The sequence below is a fragment of the Staurois parvus genome, unplaced genomic scaffold (genome assembly GCF_062004578.1).
Source record: "Staurois parvus isolate SC_StPar_1 unplaced genomic scaffold, SC_StPar_1.0 ptg000282l, whole genome shotgun sequence".
Classification (NCBI taxonomy): Eukaryota; Metazoa; Chordata; class Amphibia; order Anura; family Ranidae; genus Staurois; species Staurois parvus.
Window position 1 is genome coordinate 9,338,694 of NW_028318078.1, and position 25,005 is coordinate 9,363,698.

The following is a 25,005-nucleotide window of genomic DNA, read 5'->3' on the forward strand; positions in this document are numbered from 1 at the left end:
AAGACATGTGGCAGTGAGTTCTTGGGTCATGTGCATCTCAGATTGAGGTGAAAAGGGGCGAAAGTGCAGGGACAGGTCCTGCAAAAAAAAGCAACTGAACCACCCCCCCCCCCCCCCGTCATTCCCACCGCCAGACATGTTGCAAATCAGCTTTGTAAGGGGGGGGGGTGGTAGAGTTGAAAGAACACAGCAGATGCTAGGAGATGGTAAAGATCCAATGGAAGATTAACAAGGTGTTTTAAGAGCTGTACAGCTAAGAAGCAAATGATGTTAAATATAACATGTAAAATACAACCAGGTGAACATGGATACAAATGTATTCACAATTCAGTTTTAAAGAGCACACTGCTTACCTTGCCAGGCTCAGTGAAGAGGCAGTCAGCATTAACATGGCAGCCACCTCTATCTTCCAAGGCACAGTTGTCAATAGGTATACATTCAATCCCATCACCACTCCAGCCAGAATTACATCGACACAAGACCCCTGTAGGGTAACTGGTGCAAACAGCCTGCAAGAATCATGTTATAGTGAGGAAACACTGCTTTCATGGTTATAATCTGTCCACAAGTTTGTTTGCAAAATGTCATACCTCATTCTATTATGTACAGCATTAATCAGACTAGAAAATCTATACTCTTCTGTATCACAAAATGTGATAAGGGCACAGTGCTGAAACAGACTTTGATGAACCGCAGGTCCCATTCTCAACAATCCATAGTCTTGCGATACTACATAATGCAACAGAATACCCTGTCAATGATGTGTCATTCAAAAAATAAGAGTGATCGCAACTGCCACTATACAAAGTTCTGCATGATCTACACTCACCGGCCACTTTATTAGATACACCTGTTCAATTGCTTGGTAACACAAATTGCTAATCTTCCAATCACATGGCAGCAATAAGGCATCTAGATGTGGTGAAGACAACTTCCTGAAGTTCAAACGAGCGTCAGAATGGGGAAGAAAGGGGATTTAAGTGACTTTGAACGTGACATGGTTGTTGGTGGCAGACTGGCTGGTCTGAGTACTTCAAAAACTGCTCACGAACTGGGATTTTCACGCACAACCATCTTTAGGGTTTACAGAGAATGGTCCGATAAAGAGAAAATATCCAGTGAGCGGCAGTTGTGTGAACAAAAATGCCTTGTTGATGTCAGAGGTCAGTGGGGAATGGGCAGACTGGTTCAAGATGATAGAAAGGCATGCTGTCATGTCAATATGGATCAAAATCGCTGAATGTTTCCAACACCTTGTTGAATCTATGCCACAAAGAATTAAGGGCGTTCTGAAGGCAAAAGGGGGTCACACCCAGTACTAGCAAGGTGTACCTAATAAAGTGGCTGTTGGGAGTTGAGAGTTTATGTTGGGCCAATGAGTAGTGAAAATTTGGAAGAATGTGCAAAATATACATCTGAATTACAGATTTAGATCACCTACCAGACTTAATTCTTGAATAATCTGGTGATCAGTTATCTGCCCTGGAGTACCCAGCTCCACCCATTGTGGCCCTTGGAAAGTGGTACCATAGACTGTTGGATATTTTCCTTATTCTTTAGAAAAAACATAGCTCTCAATTTTGCTCATAGCTTTAACTAAACTGTAATGCTGCTTTCACAGGTAAGGGAAAATGTGCAAGAAAAGCTTAAGAAAAATGCTTCCCTATGTATGTCTATGTATGTCTTCACACTGGTCTGTCGTACTTCTGTTGGAGTGTAAGAATCCTGCTTGCCACATTTTTGGGGAATATTTGGTTAGTTAAACAAATGCACCACCCCACTGAACTGGTTTGAAAATGCAGCAAAATACATCAGTGTTTTTTATGCGTTTTTTGAGTCACATGTCCTGTGTCGTAAAATTGTGGCAAAAACACATATGCATTTTTACAGAGTTTTTGCTATCAATCAGTGTGAAAGTACCCTTAAGAATTTACTCATCCTTCAGATGTAAACATATGTGAACATATACACTTCAGCAACAACACTGCAGAGTACAAAGTAATTCATAATGTGACACTAAGCCCGGGTTCACACTAATGCGGTGCGGCATATTTCATGTGATTAGCACAGGAACCGCACCACATTCACACCAAAAAAAGAGCAGGACCCTTTTTTTGTCTGCACCAGAATCGGATTGAATAGGTGTTCACACCCATGCAATCCAATTCTGCACATCGCACCACGTTTTGCAAACTGATTTCGGGGTGTTATTAACTTAAAATATACTTAAAATATACACCAGCAGCAGTTCGTATGAACAGGGTGCGATTATGATATGGTGCGGAAATCACACAGAAACCGATGCGAATTTCACACCGCATCAGTGTGCACACAGGCTTAAGGCCAGATCACACTGGGTGTTGGAAGGCAACATTGTTCTTCAGGCATTTATGGATTTTTTTACTGTCTGGTTATCAAATGGCCATCGGGCCTGCATCTTGGAGCACCAATTCACGAATCAGTTGACACAGCAGGGTGTTTGGAACAAGAGGTCGCAAATGTAAATTTATCTCCCGAAGGATGTTCTTGCATAGGCCCCCCGATGTGATGTGTGGGGGTAGAGAAGCATCAGCCCAGACCACGCGGTAATATGAAAAACCAAAAGGACTGATTTCCTGACTTCTAACAACACCAAAGGAGGACAGATGTGGGCTGTGATGCTGACCTGGGTCAAGCTTCATGGCAATGTAGCAGTGCCCCCTGGTGGAGACGACATACTTCCTGGAGGATAGTTACGGTAATATCATACTTCCTAGTGATCAGGGAGGACAGCCCCTTATAAAGTATGGATTGTCGCTCATTGGATGGAAAACTACACAGGATGGGCAGAGAGTGTTGTGTGGGTTGTGTCTGTGAGTGCTTTAAAATGCAAAGCCCAGCTATGCTTGCGCTCCTCTTACTACCCAGAGCCTAGCCAGATACTGAACTTAGAGGACGAACTTACGGAACGTATCATCTCTGCTCTTTATTTCTATATGCTATATAACATTTATTTAGATTTCTATGTTAGTGTTTTACTTTCTTTGTAAATAAATAAGACGTTTGTTTCTTAAGATAGTACATATTTTTAATAAGTAGGGGGAAATCCAAAAACCACCCCCATATTTATTTCACTGGGATTGTACGGGAAGGTGCGCAATACCATGTGGTATGTTTTGACTTGCACTACTTTTTGAAAATGCACAGCACCTAACCGTATTGTACTGCTATACCATTCGATTTGGTGCCCACAAATGCAGATCTGCGTTTGGGATGCCATTAACAATACATTGGCACCTGTGTGAAAGTTGCAAGGGCAGCGCGTTCTGGTGAGAACCGACCCTAAATTCTAAATGATTTCCTTATTTTCCAAAAATCAAAAATACACTTCCACTACTTAATGTCCCTGTAATTCTATATTTCATTAAATCATTTCTCACTGTGTTTTACCATGTTCTTGTGTCATCCTCGGTGAGCTCCCAAACATCTCCTTTTTCACCTCACTTCCTTTAACTGGAACAGGCAGTGCATATCAGTTGCTGTCATGTGCACGTTACAAAGCCCATAACCTACAGTCCATAGTCAATCTTGGTAGTGGCTATGCTCTTATATACAGTAGTAACAAGGAAAATGAATGCAGCCACTCTGTAACACAGGGGTGCTCAACCTGTGGCCCTTGGAGTCCTTTGATGTGGCACTCGACTTCAAATCAGGGAAGCGCACTTCTATTACATCCTATGGGATTGGTACACTTTCTGAAAGTGCACCAAAACTTCTGAATTTTCTGAAAATTGTTTTGGTGTGCTTTCAGAAAGTACACAACACTCACCAGATATAATAGAAGTCTATGACAAGTATAATGAACTTATAAGAAAGCCACAGGCACGCTGTATTGCACCCGCGGTTCTGGTAAACCACAGCATTTAATGTGGAAGCAATCTTATAGGGGGCTCAGGACAGTAAGGGCTTGTTTACATTTGCAGTGCTGCAACAGCTGAAAGCCGTCTTTTTCTCCTCTCCCTCCCACTGGCATTCAGTGGCTGCAATAGGAAAATGTTCATTATGCTATTCAAAATAAAAAAATTTAAATTCTGAACCATTTAAATTACATTGTGGCCCATGACCGTTTACAAAATACTTAAGTGGCCCTTGCTCTTCAGAAGGTTGAGCACCCCTGCTCTAATAGAAAGTTAGATCAAAGCAGCAAAAATTTGGAGGAGGCTGGAAGCAATAGAATGGACTTTTTTGGGTTCCGAATACATACTTGAATTGAATGTTTTTTTTTTAAACCAAAGTTTGGTGTCACTTTAATTTCATGGCTGGTTTATGTTTATCTAATGGGTAGATATGGAAATGCTCCTGGAACAACCTTTGGCAACATTAACCTAAGGGGGCACATTATTCTGATCTGATCTGTCCTCCCATAACTGAAATGACTGCTTTGAAAAAAAAAAAAAAGATACTTTATGAATATTCTTTGCATGACCGTCATATTTTACTTAAAGTGTTACTAAACCCACAAGCAAAATCGGTCTGTATATGCAGTAAAGCTTGTTATACTCACTATGGAACCTAAGGGGTTAACCCTGTGTCTTCTCTGATCCTCGCCTTCTTCCAGTATCTCCTAAATATCTCCTGATAGAACAGAGGCTTGGGGGCAAGCTGCATATGCTCAGTTTGTGTGTATTGCTAGAGTGTTTTATTTTTTTCTTGGAAGAGTGCATGCGATCGGCACAGGGTCAATTAGCACTGTCCAGACAGAGGTCAGGGGTCCTGCATCCTCTTACAGGAGAATGAAAACTCCTCCTGCAAGCTGTAACCAGTGCTCTTCTAGACATTGATAGAAGTCACAAGACTGCTCTAGCTGCTGATGAGAAAAGGTATTTAGCAGTTTATATTTACTAAAATAATTGCTATTCTATGTTCTGTGTACTGTGGGAGACCAGATATAGTGAGTGCAGGGTCCTGGGTTTAGTAACACTTTAAACAGATTTGGCACCGATATGAAGTTAGGGTTTGGCTATGTGGATTGTTTACACTGCAAAGCAGTTTGCATCCATAAAAATGCATGTCTCAACAAAGGTAACATTTTTAGAAATTATAATGCCCAGGACACAGTAGGAGGGCTTGACCAGCCAAAAAAAAAAGCAGAGAGGGAGCCAGTTCACATTAGATATAGGACTCATAGGCCCTATACATAAAATATCTGTTTTGCACGTCTAATAATTTTTACTCACATTTTCTGAACATCCCCCTCGTTCCGGCTTCTTGCATTCATCTAAGGGTTGACAGAAAGTTCCATCGCCCTCAAAGCCATTCTTACACTGGCAACTGGGAGACATATAATACAGCAGTCAAGGTCTAACTACATTTTTTTTAATCTAACAAACAATAAAAAATGGTGCTATGTAAATAAGAATAAAATTATAAAAATTAAATGTGGAAATGCTGCCCTTATTGTGATATATACTATACAGTTTATTTTAAGCAGTAAAACTGTATCTTTCCTGTACTGCCTTAAAATACAATATACACATATAAACAGGTTATTCTCACAGTTACTACAAAATGTATAATTGTTTTATAAACTTCTGTGTTACAGTGTTTATTTTCCCTACTTAAATTTTCCATCAGTTCAATAGGGGTGATTTACTAAAACTGGATTTTGCTAAATCTGGGCATAGAAACCAATCAGCTTGCAGGTTTTATTGTCAAAGCCGAATTGAACGAGCTGAAATTAGAAACTGGCTACCATGCATAGCTGCGCCAGTTTCTAAGTGCTCCAGTTTTAGGAAATCACCCCCAATGTGTTGTACATGCTACTTAAATTATATAATGTAACTAAGCACAGCACTTTAAACAGCTGCCTACCAATAAACTATATAAAATCATAACATGTTCCAACTGTGCAATCCCCTTCACAATGTGTGTGGATCTTTTTGTGTAAAATAACATCTTTTGGTGTTTGCCAAAACTCCCCTCACAGTGGACAATTCTCGCCTTATTTGGCAGACGTCATACATAAATCAGGTCTATAGTACTTTACATCCCAGAGGGTTATTATTTTCGATAAAGTACCCTATATATCCTTTTGTTTGAAAACATTTTTCATGTTAATGTTGGTGCATAATTGTAAGATATTTACGTAGAGAGCTGTTCTGGACACCAATATATACTAATATTTTTGGCAATGGGTTTTCTCAGCTCTCTGAACTATTTTTTTGTGGTTTGCATGCCAGCTTATTGAAGAATTATGACAACTTTTTTAAAATGGCATGAAACAGGGAATGATGATTAATATATTTACAGTATTAGGTTAGTAAGTACTAATAGAACTTATAAGAAGATTTGAGGGTGTAGATCCCCATATTTTCTCTCTATGTTTTAAGACTTGCAGTTTACGGGCACATAGAAAGACATCATTTTATATACTTATGATTGTAGCAATGTATTGAGCACTTTAAAAGGAGCACTGGCACTTTTTTATATATGAATTACATGTATTTGTTATTTTGGGTAGTCAAATTTAATAAGTGATTTTATATAATTTATATGTAGGTTGCGGTTTATAGTGCTGTACTTGGGTGCATAATATAATACTACAAAATGTATTTTGTGCGTAGATCACTGCAAGTAAGGTGTGTAGGAATCCTGTCTTAAGCTGGAGTGTCTCGGGCTAAATTTAGTGTGTTTTGTACTGGGCCGTAGCCAGCCTGAGCTTTTCTTTTTTAAATATTTTCTGTGCTCGGTAGGTTTCTCCTTAGCTAAGAACATTGGTTGTTTCTGCCTGCTGCTGTCGAGTTGTTTCCAGTAGGTAATATGAGTTATGAATATTTATCTGCCTTAGCCAGTCACTGAACATTTTGATCCAGTGGTGTGGGCTAGTTGCTAATGGATGAGGGAAGGGGATAAATATAAAGAGCAACTTTTTAAAAAGGTTCTTCTATTCTGATCTGCTTCCAGGAGAGGACGCCACTGAAGAGGTCTTTTCTTCCTAGACCTTGCCCCAGCTGGGGACTTGTGCTAAGGCCTATGGAATCTAAGTTGCCTTGCTGGAGGATATATCCAGAAAAAGCTAGACTGAGAGGTGCCTACCTACATGGAGCACCTCTAAGGAAGCCTGGAAGATGGCTACCTGTATGGAGCATCTTTAGGAGAATCCTGCTATATTGAAAAGTGTCCCGGAGACCTTAAGAGAAGCTGCTCATCATTTTACTGCTCAACATGTAAAGGTCATCTTTTGCATAAAATGGCCCATGCAGACAAAGGGCCCTAGCAGGGTAAAATGCACCATGCAATTTTTCAAAACATCTGTTTATTGTAACTGTCATACCTGTAGGGTTGCTCTGCACTCCCCTACTGCAGCAGATGCTGAGCTCAGCAAAAGGTGAGTATACTACTATGTACAACTTGTCAACGAGGGACTTAGCTTTTTAGATACTTGTGAATGCTTGCATATGGTCAAGGGACAATTACTATTAGAAGGTGGCTCTCAAAAGGTCCAAATACTCCTAGAAGGCTACTCTCAAAGGTTCAAATACAGTCAGAGGACCACTCCTAATGAGTCATATACTGTACTATTAGAAGGCTGCTCTCAAAGGGCCATTACTACTGGAAAGCTGATATTGAAAGACTGCCAACAATTTCACTGCTGCGTGAAGGCCATAGATATTTTGATGTTTTTTGGGTATCCTGTGCCTCTAACCCTCTCTCTGATATACTACCAGCACCCATTTGTTAGTTTTACTCCATAAAAGGCTTATGATTCACCCACAGATGTGTAATGACAGCCTACCACACTACTGTGGGGGTCATTCCACACTGTCCAAAGAGGAGGTGTGCTACAAGTGCAAAAGGTCACTGATGACAGAAGCATTTAGTGGGGTGCTAACAATAGGATCTGAGGAGGACAGAAATCATTCATTGAGCAACACTTTTCACGTTTATGACTGCACACAACTATCTGTAAAAGCATGTTTTCAAAGATATTTCCTGTATTGGGCATCATTCATCAAAATGTTTGAAATACGGATGGTCCATCATGGCTTTGGCAACTGTTCTCATTCAGTTATTTTGCAAAGCAGGGTTGAAGCTAAAGGAATCAACAGAGACAGTTCTTATTTCAGGCACTGATTAGTCCAACTTCCAAGTTTTAGGCACTGTATGTTGCTGTCAAAACAAAGTGGTACATCAATTGGTGCCAAACAGATGAAGGCTGAAGGTCCTTACCGCATGTTAAGAGGCCAAAATAAATAAAATATACAACATTTTACATTTGTGCTACTTATACTCCTTTAATGACAATACACATCTTACCTGGTGATGTTATCAGTAGATACACAGACTGCATCTAAATGGCAAAACTGTGTCACATTGAATGATCTGCATGGCTCTGAATGCTGGTCACAGAACTCTCCCACATAACCATCTTTGCATCGTCCACCCTGACACACCCCTCTACTCCCTGGGCGGTTATCACACGTTCCGTGCACGCACTTACAGTCTGTTTGAATGCACCCACAAAAAAAAAAGAAGGTATTAGTTAATAACTAACAAATATAGACATTACATTTTACCTCAAGAAAAAAAATATTTTCATTCTAAAAAGAGCTGTAAGGGTTAGAATATGTCAGCTTTTTAATCCCCACATATGTCCCATTTCAGAGATGTCTTCTCACTTCCTGTCTATTTGACTGATGTCAGATAGAAAAGGATGTGAGGGAAATCAATTTCTCCCAACTTCCTCCTACGTAATGGATATCAAAAATAATAAGTGAAGAAGGCTGCAATAAAAACAAATATTCTAGTACTAGAAGTTTTACAGCCTCTGTCAGGGTTTTATTTGCAGTTGTGTAACCACAAGGCAGATTTCCCATTATTTCCTGTTCTGCCAGACAGAGAAAGAAGTTAAGAAAGCTAGAAAAAAAACACAAATGTTCTTGTACCAGGAGAAAGGTTTAAAAACCTTGTAAGTATTTTCTATATGTGTACTCATGAGGCAGACAACCCTTAAATAGGGGTGTAACATGGTCTAAAATGTGGAATTTTGCACATTGCATTTTGTATGTTTGACATTAAAAAAAATCTAAACACTGCAATGCTAAGGACCCATTTACAGTTTCTGTTCTTGTTTTTTGTGTTAATACCCATTGGGGGAGATTTACTAAAATTGGAGCACTCAGAATCTGGTTCAGTTGTGTACAGCAGCCAATCAGATTCTAACTTCAGTTTGTTCAGTTAAGCTTTGACATAAAACTTGGAAGCGGATTGGCTTCCCTGCTGAGCTGCACCAGATTTTGCACAATCCAGTCTTAATAAATCTCTCCTATTGCATCGCTTTTTCATTTTGAAGGTACTGCCAATGCACATACTAAAAAAAAAGAAAAAAAGGAAAAAATAAAGGCAAATGCAGCATTTTTACAGATGCAGCCCACCACTATGCATGGCAGTGCATTAATGTGTGTTGTGGTGCACTGCGCTGCATGTGGATCAGAGTTGTGTTACCTTAGTCTGATGGGATGCCACTTAAAATAAAAGGCACTACAACATTTGGTACCATGCATTAAGGCATGTTTCCACAATGCATCACAAAGCTGTGATTTAACCCAAGTTTATGTTCATCCTGTGGCACAACACACAATTATTGGATTGTTCGACTGCAGTGAAACCTCTTTGTTGTAGCACAACAGGCAGGAGTATATGACCTTACGCATGTTATGCTATTCACAGACCTTTTGTTTGACAGAGCATGGAGCATCATGAACACATGCACATTATAACACCAAATCGAATATGGGAAATGTCAGTTCCCCATCCTGCCAAATAGCAAATATAATATTAAATGTAATAAGCCAAATATTAACAAATACATAGCATACCTTCATTTTGAGTCCTATCGTCAGCAAAGAAGACAATATATGTTATGTTCTGTATTATTTTTGTTATGAGAAATATTTGGTATGTGGCAGCAAAAAGAATTGGGATTTAAGAGACCGATTTAGTGTTATTAATGCAGATTGGTTTGTCAACTGCCATACTTTTTGGAAATGCACTATGAGCAGTGCTAAATTATTATGGCCATGTGTTCCTGCTGGTTGTGATACAATAAGGTGTTGTTACAGACCAGTGATGAGGCAAGGCCCCTTTCACACAGGGCTCCATTTAATTCAGCAGGGGATAAGTCTGTGAATCCCCTGCTGATCAGAGCAGAGCGAGTAGATGACAGGTCAGTGTCCGCTCAATTTATGCAGAGAGGACACGGAACAAGCCCACTCTGCTCTATGGACAGCTAGAAGAAAACAAATTCTGCTGTCCGTTTACACCTGACTGCCTTCCGATTTGATCCGTCTAGATGGAGGGGGGATGAACCCCTTCCAATTTTTTAGCAGACTGGATCAGATTGGAGGTAGGTAGGTGTAAACTGACACAAGTCTGTTTACACCCGCCGGTCTATAGGGGTGAATGGATCTGACGGGACCCTTTGTGTGAAAAGAGTCTTATTTTTTAGCTGTATATTTCTATACTACTTCAGGGATATGAGCCAAACAACACCAGGTGTCTGCAGAGGAGCGATTTGCATTGGCTCACAGAAAACGTTTAGTCATGTTTTTTTCTCACCTTCTTCACATTCATCTCCATGTTTGTTGAGATCAGAACAGATGTGGCAAGCAATTCCTTTATATTTCTCAAAGCATATACACTTCCCGCTCCCACGAATGCCGTCACTGCACTGTATGGATATGAAGCAGAGCTCAATGGAATGAGAATTGTGTGCAGTAGTGTTCTCCAGATTTCACATCATACATATCAGCAGTGGTGCCGTTCATAGAAGTTCTGAACGGGTTCCTGGAAACATCCTAGAAATCTACTAAATCTCCAAAATTGAAAATGATACCTTAAAGCTGAACTTTTTTTTGTATTATTTTAAATATCTTTACCCTTGGGGCCCTTTACAGTGCAAGAGTTAAATGGTTGTTAAGGAATAAGTTGTAATACTTACCTTGCTTCTCATTCCAGCAGGCTCCAATGCTTTTTCCCTCTCTCCAACATTCTGGGTCCTGGGTGGACCCTTGCTGTCCACACATTTTATCCTGGATGGCTGGTCCTACATTGCCCATGAAGGCATTACAGTAAGTAATTACAACTTATTCCTCTACCCCAAGGTTTAAAACAGAACTGAAGTGCCATGGTTACTTACTGCAAGCAGGCAGGCTTTTTACTGCAGAAGAGACATGCAATTCCACATGGAAGAAAAAAAAAAATATATATATATATATATATATATATATATATATATATATATTTATTTTTTCAATATATTCTTCAGATTTTTTTTAACATATAAAAAAGTCATTTTAACATATTTTTACATATATTTGTAAATGCATTCCAAAAATGTAGATTTGTATTTTTAAAGACATACGGTATATTTGAAATTTATTTGTAAAAATATTTTTTCATATATTTTGTAATAAAAATGCATTTAACATGCAGTATATTTTATTTATTTATTTATTACAGGTACTTGTATAGCGCCGTCAATTTACGCAGCGCTTTACACACACACACACACATATATATATATATATATATATATATAGTACATTCACATCAGTCCCTAACCCTCAAGGGGCGTACAATCTAAGGTACCTAACTCACATTGATACATACATATACTAGGGCAAATTTAGACAGGATCCAGTTAACCTACCAGCATGTCTTTGGAGTGTGGGAGGAAACCGGAGTACTTGGAGGAAACCCACGCAGGCACAGGGAAAACATGCAAACTCCAGGCAGGTGGTGCCGTGACTGGGATTCGAACCAACGACCCTAGTATTGCCAGGCGGATGTGCTAACCATTTAGCCACTCTGCTGCCCATAATTTATATATATATATATATATATATATATATATATATATATATATATATATATATATATATATATATATATATATATATATATATATATATATATATTTGATGATATGTTGAAGTATATAGAATATGGCTAAAATGGTATTATTTCAAATATATGGCAATATATTTGGGAAGGATATTTTTAAAATATATTTCAAATATATTTTTTTTCCATATGGGATGTCTCTTCTGCAATAAACTACATCTACATGCCTGCTCACAGAAATCCCTGGAATGTAAACTGAGCTACGCATGCGTAGCAGAGCTTACAGCAGCCAGACAGATTCCTGTGTGCTTGAATGACTAGCTCTGGCACATGTGTCATCCTACGCCAGCCAATGAAATAGTATTGCACTGAGCAGCTCTAATCTTCCACTTCTCTGATCCTCTGCTGGTGCTCCTGGCTCCTCCTCTTCTTGGTATGTCCCTACAGCAAGCTGGGTTTTTTTAAGGGGGCACAAATGCAGACTCGCTCACGAGCAGTGCTGCCTGTGTCTATAAACACACAGAGTGGCTCAGCCCCACCTTTTTATCACAGGATTTGACTAACAGCAGTGGGAGCCAATGGCTCCTATTGCTCACAGCCAAGTCTGTGAAAGCTGGGAGAAGGAAGAGAGCTGCTATAGACAGACACAGCAATGGATCGAATTAGAGATCAGGTAAGTATAAGGAAGGGGGGCATACTGATATCTAAACATTTTTTACCTTAATGCAGGGAATGCATTAAAGTAAAAAATTATTAAGCTTTAGAACCATTTTAAAGGACAACTGTACCCTTGTGTTAAAAAACAGGTGGGTGACACCAACAGAGGGAGAGCTGATTTGTTGAAACTCAATCAGAATGGGGAATGTCAGCTTCGTGATGTGTGTCATGGCAGAGACAGGGGTTTCTCTTTTCTGTTCAGTCCTGCTGAGGTAGAATGGTGAGGGTGTGAATGCCCAGTAATTTTCCTCAGGTGCATTGAATGCTGGGATTGTAGAGCACATGAGAGTACGTCCTGTATACTCATTGCTCTATAGGAGCCTGAATGGTCACTTAGGGCTCGTTGACATTTGAGATTGACAGGGCAGTAAAAATATGTGGTTGAGTCGTGCTTTTTCATTTAAGCTGCAAAGGCAGCAGATGGGTGTGTAAAGTCATCCTCCCTGTTGTGCTCCCATTTGAGCCAATGGGGCCACCCTGCAAGCCGCTCATATGGCAGGATGGTGCAGCATTTACAGAGTTGAAACAGGTAGAGAGGAGGTGACTTATCTCCTCTCCACATCAAATGCCTCTGAATAGCTGTCCATTCATGGATCCTTTTTCAGAGGTGGGGCATGTGTGAACATAGCCCAAATGATGTAAGCGGCCACCATTTTGGTTTACTTCAGCAGTAGTGTTATGTTAGGCAGACCATGGCAAAATCTTAGTTTATGTGGAAAAACCATAGAGTGTTTATATTGCTGATTGAATAAGTGTGACATGCTCATTACAATATTGATTTTCAACATAAAGGTGCAGTTTTGTTTTTTTTAAACAGGTGTTGATGCAATTCTTACTGCTTCCACCTACATACAGAAAGGTTGGTGTAAAAAATGGCAGGAGGCAGATATTTCTCACAGCAACTCATCAAATTGGAAGGAAGGAAGGAAGAAGGGAAGCTGCAGTGTTTTGGAATGCATTAATGGGTCACTGTCTGACTTAAATTATTGCCCGAAATTTCTCTTTAACCACTTGCCCTCCAGAGGATTTACCCTCCTTTTTGACCAGGCATTTTTTGCATTACGGCGCTGTTTTATTTTAACTAACAATTGCGTGGTCATGCAACGCTGCACCCAAATTGCATTTGCGTCCTTTTTTTCCCATGAATAGAGATTTCTTTTGGTGGTACTTGATCGCCTGTGCGTTTTTTTATTTTTTGTGCTATAAAAAGAAAACGAACAACAATTTTGAGAAACAAAAAACATATTTTTGACTTTTTGCTATTAAACATGTCCAGTAAAAAAAGTGTTAAAAAAAATCAAATTTCATCATAAATTTAGAGCAAAATGTTTTCTGCTAAAAAAAACCCCAATACGTGTAAATTAATTGGTTTACGTGAAAGTTATAGCAATTACAAATGGAGGTATAGATACTGGATTTTTTTTAATACTAATAATAGCGGCAATTAGAGACTTATGGCAGGACTGCGGTGGACAATCTGACACTGGGGGAGAACTGACTTGGGATCACTGACATCCCCAGTGACACCAATACAGTGATCAGTGCAAAAAAAAAAGCACTGCTACATGTCTTTGCTAAAATAAATCCAAATACGTGTAAATTAATTGGTTTACGTGAAAGTTATAGTGCTTACAAATGGCAGTATAGATACTGGGATTTTTTAAAAATAATTTTTACAAGTAATGGCGGTGATCAGCGGTTTATAGTGGGACTGTGGCGGGCATTCCGACACTGGGGGAAACTGACTTGGTGTCACTGACATCCCCAGTGACACCAATACAGTGATCAGTGCTAATAAAAAGCACTGACGCTGTACTAATGGCACTGGTCAGGAAGGGGTTAACATCTGGGGCGATCCAAGGGTTAACTGTGTGCTGTATTACATAGTGTGCTGTAAGCACACTGCTTTGTATGGCTGTGCTATGCAGATCCATGCAAAGCAGTGTGCAGGAGCTGACAGGGGAGAGAACTGTCAGCTCTCCCCCCGTCGGTGATGCTCGGCAGTCGCCGGGCGCTGGCGAGTAATCACTGGCTGGGACCCGGTGATTGACAGCTGAGGCCACAAATGGCAGTGTGGTTAGGGCTGCAAAATCACGTATATATACAGTACGTGATTTTGCTCACCCATGCCGCCCTGTAGCAGTACTTCTGGTACAGGGCGGATGGAAAGCGGTTAACCACTACGGTATTTCCTCAGTGTCATGTATAAATGCTGCTAGAGAAATAACCCACAGGTGGCCGCTGCTCCCACGAATGGCTGTAAACCGATATTAGACAGCTCAGTTTACAGACAGTGTACAGAGCCAATCTGAACAGTTCTGAACCATATAATCACTATGATGACCAATCAGGGCGATCATGAATGTAAACACACTACTGTTTACATTGTTGATATTTCCCTGTCATCTTACAATGGAGGATGGAGATGAAATAGTAGTAATCTATGAATGGGGACTGAATAAATGGATCAGCAGCACCAGCTGCCCCCATCCTAGACATCTGATCTCAAACCTGTACCTGTATGTGACTTGTATATTAACCTATTCCCCTCCAAAATCCTGAATATTTGCACATTAACCCCTTCATCTCATTTCTGCCACTGTATGTGACTTGTAAATTAACCACTTCACCTCCTCTTTCCTCTGTGCATGACCTGCGATGCACTGTATATAGTGCACCATTACCAAGCTCCACTTTGTACCACCTCAAAAAAAAGATGAGATCATCTTGAAGCATCTACTTTTTAAAAATGAGTAATTTGGGGTTTTTTGTACTGTCCTGGCATTTTATTCCATATGTTTTGTAACAAAAACTTTTCTGCCAACAGTACACATATATATACTGCCTCACTGAAATGGGCCTTCATCTGTGGGGCTGCACATACGTGTGTCTTTCTTTGTGCTGGGAATGTGCCACACAGTGCACTACTAGCACAGAAGCACAGAGACCAGGCTCTCATTGGGAGTCCCAGGTCCTGTGCTAACGATCGGGACTCTGGCTCCAGGTCACCTGATCGCTGTGATAGCTTCTGATTGGCTATCACAGTGATCAGTCACTATGCAGCCCTGTGTTTTATTTCTCCATGATACATTGTATCTCTCTCTCCTTGCAGGGATAAATTAAACAAAATTGTGTAACAAAAATGTAAATAAACAAAATTGTGGGGAAATAAAAAAAAAATGATATATATATATATATCTCTATATAATAAAAAAAATAGCTAGATAAAGGTTTGATGTAGGTCAGTGCCAGGGTTAGTGTATAGGTCAAGTAAGGGTCAAACGTCATGGTCAGTATATTTTGGGCAGGGTTTTTTTTTTTTTTTTTTTTTTTTTATAATAAAGCATTTTTAAATTAGTATCAATGTGAGTTAGGATCAGTGTCAGTATGCTATAGGTAGGAATAAAAAAAACACAAACAAAATGCACATTGTTTCTGGGCTGTACTACAGGTACAAACAACATCTAACATACACATATGTGGTATTGCTGCAATCGTCAGGAGCAGGAGAATTTATTTTGGGTTGTTCTTTGGTAGTAGGTTATGGTAATAGCAAGAAATATATAATTAAAAAAAAAGGATATTTTTTTTTTACTATTTTGGGTTAGTTTTACTTATAATAATGAAAAAAAAATCAGTCGATATCTGTTACCATTTACCACCAAAAGAAAGATCAATTTGTCCTGAAAAATGCAAGGCATAATCCATATGGATACACAAAGTAGTTGCAATGGTACGGTTTTACTACCACATACCACAGGGTGAGAAACTCAGGAGATCACCTGGGAGACAGAGGAGGAACATTGATGGCAGGATTCACAGGTATAGAGATTTCTCTGGGCATCTCATGTCAGCTTAGCGGGTTTACATTCTATGATTGATATATCATATTCAAAAGTCAAGGCAGGTCTGAATCTGATGTGTGGCTGCGAGTAACTTTTTAAAACTTTCCCATGATACTTTATAATTTCTATATGTGGGAGAGATCAGGGCCACCACAGTGGGTCTGTTCAAAAAATACACCTCGATCACTACAAATCAAGTTAAAAAAGGAAATATTAGATCACTAGATTACTAACAAAAGGAATTGTGGCAGACTCCATACTACGCCTATATCTGGATAGAAAACTGAAGCCTGTATGTAGGTGCCCTATATGCTTTTCTAGCATTTACTGCAACTGTAACAATTCATAATCTTAAAGGAAAAAAAATATTTAGTACTCTTATCGTAAACATTCTTACATTAATAATTGTGTATTTTTTTTATTTTGCTGTACTAATAGGAAGAAAAAAAACATCTCTACACTTACACTTCCACGTCCATAGCATGGGTTAGAGAATCCAGCAGGACATGGTTTGCAGTCTGGACCATAGAAACCTTGACAACATCCATACACCTAAAAGAAAAAAAATATTTTATCTTAGCAAGCCAGGAGTTATAAATAGTTAAAGGGTTAGTTCATCTTTTAAGAAAAAAATGAAAAAGTGAACTCACATTCTACAGCCTCCCCACCCCCTCGCTGTACTTACCTCCATGCAGTAGTGTATTTAGATTTTGTGCTGCCCTAGGCAACACAAAAATTTTGCGCCCCCCCTCCCCCCTCCGCAATCAGGGAGCAAGAGAGTTCAATAGGTGTGTGTATGTATATATGATTCTCTCTCCCTTTCTTTCTGTTCTCTCTCTCTTCCCCATCTCTCTCTCTCTTCCTCTTTCTCCCCCTCTCCCCCTCTCCCCCCTTCTCTCTTTCCCTCCCTCTTTCTCTCCCCTCCCCCCCCCTCTTCCCTCTTCCTCTCTCCCCCCCTCTCTCTTCCCTCTTCCTGTTTCCCCTTTTTTCTTTCTCGCTCTCTCTTCCCCCCCTCTTCCCTCTCTTTCTCCCTCTCTCTCTTTATCCCCCACTCTCTCTTTATCTCCCTCTCCCCTCTCTTCCCCCCCTCTCTCTCTCTCTTTCCTCCCTTTCTTTCTCTCTTCCCTCCCTCTTCCCTCCCTCTCCCTCTTCCCTTTCTTTCTCTCCCCCCCCCCTCCCTCAGATCCTATGGGACCACACACACACCTCAACAAGGCTGCTGATCTCCATGCAACAGGAAGGGGGGGGGGGTGTTTGTTTCAGGAAAATTTTTCATGCTGCCATCCAAAAATAACTGTTGATTTGAGCCCCACTATTAGAAATTCGAACGCTTTTAAAACAAAAATTGTCAAAAAAAATGTTTTAGTGAATGGCAAGCTTCAGGGCTGATTCACACCTTGGAGTGCCATAGTGCAGGTCCATTCAGTTCTACTGTATACAGTATATGATTTGGGTGCCATTTAAAATGTCATTCAGAATGCCATTCAGATTTAAAAAATGTAATTGTAGGTGAAGCCCTAGCCTTAAATGTGAGCGCTGTATGTCAGAATGTCACCGGAACTGTGGTAAATTAACTCTTTAATGCAACCCTATCAGTCACTTAAAGTTAAAAGTTTAGATGAAAATCAGCTCAAAATATCACCTCTTGGGCTGTGTGTAGTTTTCAAATTGATTACATTCAATTAAATAATTTATATTCATTTTTTCAGAACTTGTGGTGGTGCAATCCTCTCAGAAGTCTACAAATTGCTAAGGTTAAGAAAGGATTTGTATTTTACTAGTAGTCAGTAAAAAATTAATTAGTACCCTCTATTTATTTGTATGTTTATAATAGTCTGTCTAGCAGGTATTTACCATTTCAAACAGAATTTTGAAAATTATGAATTTTTTTTTTTTAAGCCATATTGGACAAATGTGTAAAAAAACATGATGTTATAAATACACTCCTTAGGCAATGGATGTTTTGTAGATTTGTATAAAGAAAGGACAAACAAATACTCTTTTTCTGATAAAAACTGATAAAAAAATAATATATTTAAGCAGGTAAAATTGCAATTTATAAAGCTGAACTCCAGGCAGATATAAAAGCACAAATGATTGCAGTTATATATTTATTAAAATTAATATAAAAAACCTGAAATTTTATGTTTTGAAAAATATGTCCATATGCATATGTGAGTATGCACTAGACCCAGTGGCTTTGTGTGCACAGTGTTTTCTGTAATGTAGTCATATGGGTTAAAGTACACTGTAGCTTGACTTTACAGCTGTGTGTGAAAAGGCCTTACCACTTCTTATCTGTCCAGTCAAAGGTTGGAGGTGAGCTATCTGTATTGCTTAAAGGATAAGTTCACCTCATCCGTACTTAGGGTGGAACATGTAACATATTTCAGCATCTGCCTTCTCTCCTCCTGATCTACCCTTCCTGTGACAGCTGGCCGGGGATCTTCTCTCCACACCCGCTATCACAATTCAAAATCAGAGTTCTGTGAATGAACAGACTACATTTACCATTAGCCATTGCAGCTGATGGCTTGTCATTCTCAATGAACTGCAAAGGTACTGGTGAGCGCGATCATAATTCATTGATTCTTCCTGTAATTCAGATAACTAGGAAATAAGGGCAGATAGTGTATTGACAGTCTGCAGGTGCCTGGCATTGCACCTGCGATCTGCTGATCCCGGGTGCAATGCTTTACAGGCTCCAGTGTAAAAAAAAAAAATAATAAATGCACAATTTTTACCTGCAAAAGGATGTACATTTATAATTTTTTCATAGGGTGAATATATCCTTTAATTGCTTTAAAGTGTTGCAGCGCTGGATAGACAGAAATACAATTCCTTTGTCTGGTAAAACAGCTCCCATATATGTATTTTAATGGTGTTCAACATCAGTGCTTAACAACTGGAGTTTATCTTCAATGCCTAACACAAATTTATAAAAGTGTCTAAAACAGCTATTTCAATATTGAAAAATGCTAATTTACAGGCACAGAAAACTATTTCCTAGGTCAACAAAGCTACAAACAACCTGTGATAGATCTCAGAAAAGTTCATATAATTTTTGCTTAACCCCTGCATGTCTCATTTATGACTGCTTAGATAATATACAGATAGCCCTTCTTCTCAAGGTCATTTTTAGCAACAAAGTTGTTGCCTGTAATAAACAAAACAATAATAATTATGAAAAAAAATCATTACATTTCCTTGTTACTGGTACTTACAACAACTGTGCGGCTGCAGTTTCTAGAACACCCAGTTCTACTAGTACCATTGTCAGTAAAGTTACATTCCTTGTTAATTAAACCCTGCAGATTAAGGCCAAAACAAAAAAAAGTTGTTAAATTTACAGAAACAAACAAAATAATCTATATAATCACTGACATTCAGCTGGTTACCCTTGAAAGCTTTATGTACATTCTCTCTCTGTCATGGAGAAGATTAAAATGCATTCTCTTAACACGTCCTTTTTCTAGGGAACCTGTCATGAGAGCAGTGCATCTCCTTCCATTAAATGTTTGTTGCCCAACTCTTAGGCTAACCCAAAATCTTCAAAATTTTCTAAATCATTAACCTGGAAAAGGCTTGCAGTATAGAAAAGTTGTACAAAAGTTGGTTGTCTTTTGCATACCAGCTTAGTGTCAGTGACTCACAGTTTTGAAGCAAGAGAGTCAGCAACTAGCATTTTCCGAAGGAGAGGTCAGCAGTGGTTGTCTCAGAGTTTTTCTGTTGACATGTTTGCTTTAAGATTCACGTTTGCAAGCTCTGTACCCAATCCGAATTTCAGTTGAAATGAATGAGTAAGAGTTTGACCATGTATTGGTTCTCTGCGGGATGGTGGCAAGCATTTCTGACTGTCGTAAGCTCTTATTATGGCACACTGAAATGTTTCAATTGTTTTCCTTTTTATGAAGAAAAGAGAACAAGTTTTCCATTGTGACACCACTACCCATCATCAGATTGGAAACAAGATTATAGCAGGTACTGAAGTAAAGCAATGCATCAGAGGGTGCCTGTCATTCTGGGTGAAATGACTTCTTGTCTATGGCCAGTCTAATGCCCCGTACACATGATGAGAATATTGGACAAATGGTCATCAGGTTTTTTTTTTTTTTTTGCATGCTAGTCTCATATCAAAAATTAAGAGTTTATCAAAGTTACAAAAATTATCGTATGACAGAATACAACTTCGGAAGTGATGTTTCCAAGCATGCATGCTCTTGGTCTCTTGATTTTTTCCAGATGAGTACTATACTTATTAAATGAACATCATTTGCTCTGTTATCATACAAGAAACATTTTTGTACTTGTCCCTTCAGATATTGTCACATGAACTGTCATGATCAGCTGTTGAAATCCATGTACGAATGATCAGATCATCATACCATCCTTCCTTAAGTGGTTTCTGTCATCCGATTTTCTGATCGTGTGTACTAGGCATAACAGATCAGAAGGCACAGATAAGAAGAAAGTTTGAGACTATAAAGCACTGGGCTGTACACATTGCTGGGCATCTCAGCTGACATACTCGGCACTTGGCGATAGCTGGTTTTAGTCTTCTAAAGTATGTCCTGACCAATAATAAAATAACTCTCTTACTACATGGAGGATAAAATAATAAATAATAAAATAAGAGTTAAAATAGTTTGTGGTGTTTACAACTAAAGCAAAAAGACAAGCAAGCAACAAAACCTTATAAAATGTAAGGAAAATTCAACAAATATAGTAATAACAAATACAGCTCAGTAGTAAATATTAAATACATAAATAAAAAATGAAGGGTTACGTGATAACAGCTTTAACAATACCACCTCCCCTATAGCTGGAACACTCCCACTCACATAAAATATTTTTTTTACCAGCCCTGTGACCTTGGAATCAGATGGCCACATATTTATTTTTAGGCTTACACCAGAAAGAAGTTGTGTAAGAAGTGCCATCTGGTTCCTCATGTGAATAACCACAATTCTCTAACCTATCTTCATCTGCTTTGTCATTTTTACACAAGAAAAACTAGATGTTAGTTTATTGATTAAAGCTCACTACATATTTCAAAAAGGTCATAAAACATAATATTTGACTGTTAACGATTATTTATGATACCTGTCAAGGATTGAGAAAACGCTGAGCACTTAGAATACACCCATTGACACCATGTCACTGCAAGGCTCAGTAGTGACATGGGGGACACAAAAGGAACCAGGGTGGCCAGTAGGGACATGCTATTCCCTACAGATGAAAGTGTTGGATAGTATTGGTACACAGAGCTCTGTAAGGGAGCAAAATATAAAGATCCTGAGTATGTAAAAATAAGACTGCTACTTTCACAGGCTGTTGCTGCTCCACATTATTCACATTGTTACCAAGTCTCCTTTTAGTGTTTTTTTTTTAAGATACACGTGCAAAACAAATTAGCATTATGTAAATAATCATAACTGATCCCATGACGAGGCTATGCACACTAAATCATTCATACAATATATTCTGAACAAGTAGCAAAAGCATTTTAAATAAGCCCTCATTCACATTGGTAGTTAAAGACATTGTGGAGAAATTCATTTTCAAAGTTCATAATGGAGACACTGAAATCATAACTTCATTCCCCTTTTTACTTTCTATGGAAGCAAAATCCGCTATGGAAGCAGTTCTCTAGTGTAAACACACATCAGATGTTTCTAAGCTATGCTTAACCACTTGCCGTCTTGAGGATTTACCCCCCTTCCTGACCAGGCCATTGTTTGCGTTACTGTTCTGCGTTACTTTAACTGACAATTGCGCGGTCATGCAACGCTGCACTCAAATTACATTTATGTCCTTTTTTTCCCACGAATTGAGATTTCTTTCAGTGGTATTTGATCGCCTGTGCATTTTTTTTTTGAGCTATTACAAAAAAAAGGCCAACAATTTTGAGAACAAAAAACATTTTTGACTTTTTGCTATTAAACATGTCCAGTAAAAAAATTTTTAAAAATTAAATTTAGTCATAAATTTACGCCAAAATGTATTCTGCTACATGTCTTTGCTGAAAAAAAATGTGTGTAAATTGGTTTACGTGAAAGTTATAGTGTTTACAAATGGCATTATAGATACTGGAATTTTTTTTTCCTTTTACCAGTAATGGCGGCGATCAGCAACTTATAGCTGGACTGTGGCAGGTATTCTGACACTGGGGGGGAACTGATTTGGTGTCACTGACATCCCCAGTGACACCAATACAGTGATCAGAGCTTAAAAAAAAAAAGCACTGATACTGTACTAATGACACTAGGCAGGAAGGGGTTAACATCAGGGGTGATCAAAGGGTTAATTGTGTGCAGGGAGTGTTTTACATAGGGGGCTGTGTGTGTGGGCTTTACTGTAATCACACTGCTCTGGATGGCTGTGCTATGCACAGCCATCCAGAGCAGTGTGCCCGAGCTGACAGGGAGGAGGACTGTTAGTAAACAAAGCAGTTCTCCTCCCCGTCGGAGATGCCAGGTAATCACCAGGCGCCGGTGGGGAATCACAGGCCGGAACCCGGTGATGGACAGCCGCAGCCGTGAATGGCGGCGTGGGTGATTATAAAGGTTATTTTTTTTCTTTAAAATAACAAACATGTCATACCTGCTTTGTGTGATGGTTTTGCACAAAGCAGCCCCAATCCTCCTCTTCTCAGGTTCTCCGCCGGTGCTACTGCTCCCTTCCCCCTGCTGAGTGCATGCTTGCTCCAGAGTACACAGATACACAGAGCATGGCTCAGTGCCAGCCCCTGCTCTCTCCCCACTGGCTGTAATTGACAGCAGTGGGAGCCAGTGGCTCCCACTGCTGTCTCATCTAATGAAGAGAGAGAGAGACCCGGATCGGAATCAGGCTTGGGTAAGTATTAGGGGGGCTTCAGGGGGGAAAATGCATGAAGGTAAAAAAACATTCAGCCTTTACAACCACTTTAATACATTGCCCTACCCAACCTGCTAATGACACGGCACACCAAGCACTGGATGCATGGCCCTGGAAAAGTGAGAAACAGCACTCTGCTTCATTCATTTTGTAAAGTGCTGCGCAAACTGTTGGCACTATATAAATCCTGTATAATAATAATAATTCCCTACCCATGCATGCACTGTCCACTCTCTTTCACTCTTGCAGAATGCAGAGTTTTCTTGTTTTTGAAAAAAGTAAGTAAAGGTGAGATAACCATTTAAGAAAGCAGACAAAAACAAGAAAAAATGTTTTTTAATTACCAAGTCTCTGGTACCCTCTGGACATAGAGCAATGGAATCACAGCTGGAGCATGAGCCCTGGAAACACACAACATATTATTCAGCAGATTTTCAACTTATTATAAATCAAAGTATATATAAATCAAAATATAAAGCACTTGTGCGATTTATATTCAACATGCATTCCTAAGAAAAGCACAATTTCCTTTAGATGTACTACCAACTGTGGGAAGTAGGGGCCAGGACAATGGCTACAAATTAAACAGATTGCATCAGTTTGACCTCATATTACTTGGTTTTACATTTAAATGACCTTGTACAAATATTTTACACTCAGGTAAGTATGTGTATGGTCAACCAAAGGCAACAAGGTTTACATATATTGTTTTAAATGTAAGCCCTAGGGCAGCTCTACATTTTAGCTTAAACAAAAACACAATAGAGTACAAAAGTGCCCACAGCTTTATGAGAACAATAAGGTGGCATGTGCCTTTTAGTGGAGATCTGAACTGTGTACAGCCATTTTGAATTATTGCATCAAGTAGGCTGATTCAGTGTTTAGTAGTAGCTAAACTTTTTTCAGGCCCTGATGTGTTCCTAAACCTTTTTATCACTAGAGCCAACAGAATGCACTGCCAGTACAGGGACATGCATTATGCTCCCTGGCATGTGTTCACACGGTATATTTAGTAGAAGGTTTTTTTTTTACTTTCAGGTTGCATAATTAATGACTGTAACGAAGTGGCACATTTTGTTTGTATGTATTTTAAGAAGGGGCTATGGCTTTGTTCACCGTCTCATATCTAGCACATAACCCCAGGTGTATACTGTAAAGCAAATCAGTATGCAGTAGGAAGGGATAATATATTATCACTGCACGATAATTTGAATGACTTAATTACCTGTATTACTTCTTCCAGTGTCTCATTGCATTTAGCTGGCAGAATTGGCAAAATGCCAGAGGGTATTAAAATGCCATCAAGAACATGGATGACACCATTAGACGCAATTATGTCACTGTGGCTGAGAGGGATTCCTGAATCTCCAAATAGAATTCTCCCCTAACAAAAGATTAAAATGATACATTTACATGTAAAGTGTCAGTTACATGAAACAATCACGCATACGTTCTCCTGGCATATGTCACTTAAGACAGATATATATACTCTGTATAAAATGTAATGGGCATAATTCACGGAGATGGATTGGATCCATGAAGATAAAGTTATTTTCACGCTGTTATAATATTTGCCTCCCAAAAATGTCCTGTTCACAATCTTAAGGGTTTTGCACAGAATAAGTATTTTTGCTTGAGATAGACATTTAAAAATTTGAAAGTCTTAGTTTCTTTTAAATTGTTA

The 25,005-nt window shown here is 39.1% G+C and overlaps 1 protein-coding gene across 1 annotated transcript in view; it reads right to left on the reverse strand.

Moving 5' to 3' along the window:
* The window catches only part of STAB1 (stabilin 1), a 317,318-nt gene that overhangs the window by 203,170 nt on the left and 89,143 nt on the right, over nucleotides 1–25,005 (reverse strand). Inside the window, exons 18-25 of the mRNA XM_089681924.1 lie at nucleotides 24,547–24,705; nucleotides 23,666–23,722; nucleotides 19,670–19,753; nucleotides 16,911–16,997; nucleotides 10,597–10,708; nucleotides 8,296–8,482; nucleotides 5,217–5,310; nucleotides 354–509 (exon numbers count right to left, since the gene is read on the reverse strand). Coding sequence (XP_089538050.1) covers nucleotides 354–509; nucleotides 5,217–5,310; nucleotides 8,296–8,482; nucleotides 10,597–10,708; nucleotides 16,911–16,997; nucleotides 19,670–19,753; nucleotides 23,666–23,722; nucleotides 24,547–24,705 — 936 coding nt within the window. The remainder of the gene's footprint in view (nucleotides 1–353; nucleotides 510–5,216; nucleotides 5,311–8,295; nucleotides 8,483–10,596; nucleotides 10,709–16,910; nucleotides 16,998–19,669; nucleotides 19,754–23,665; nucleotides 23,723–24,546; nucleotides 24,706–25,005) is intronic.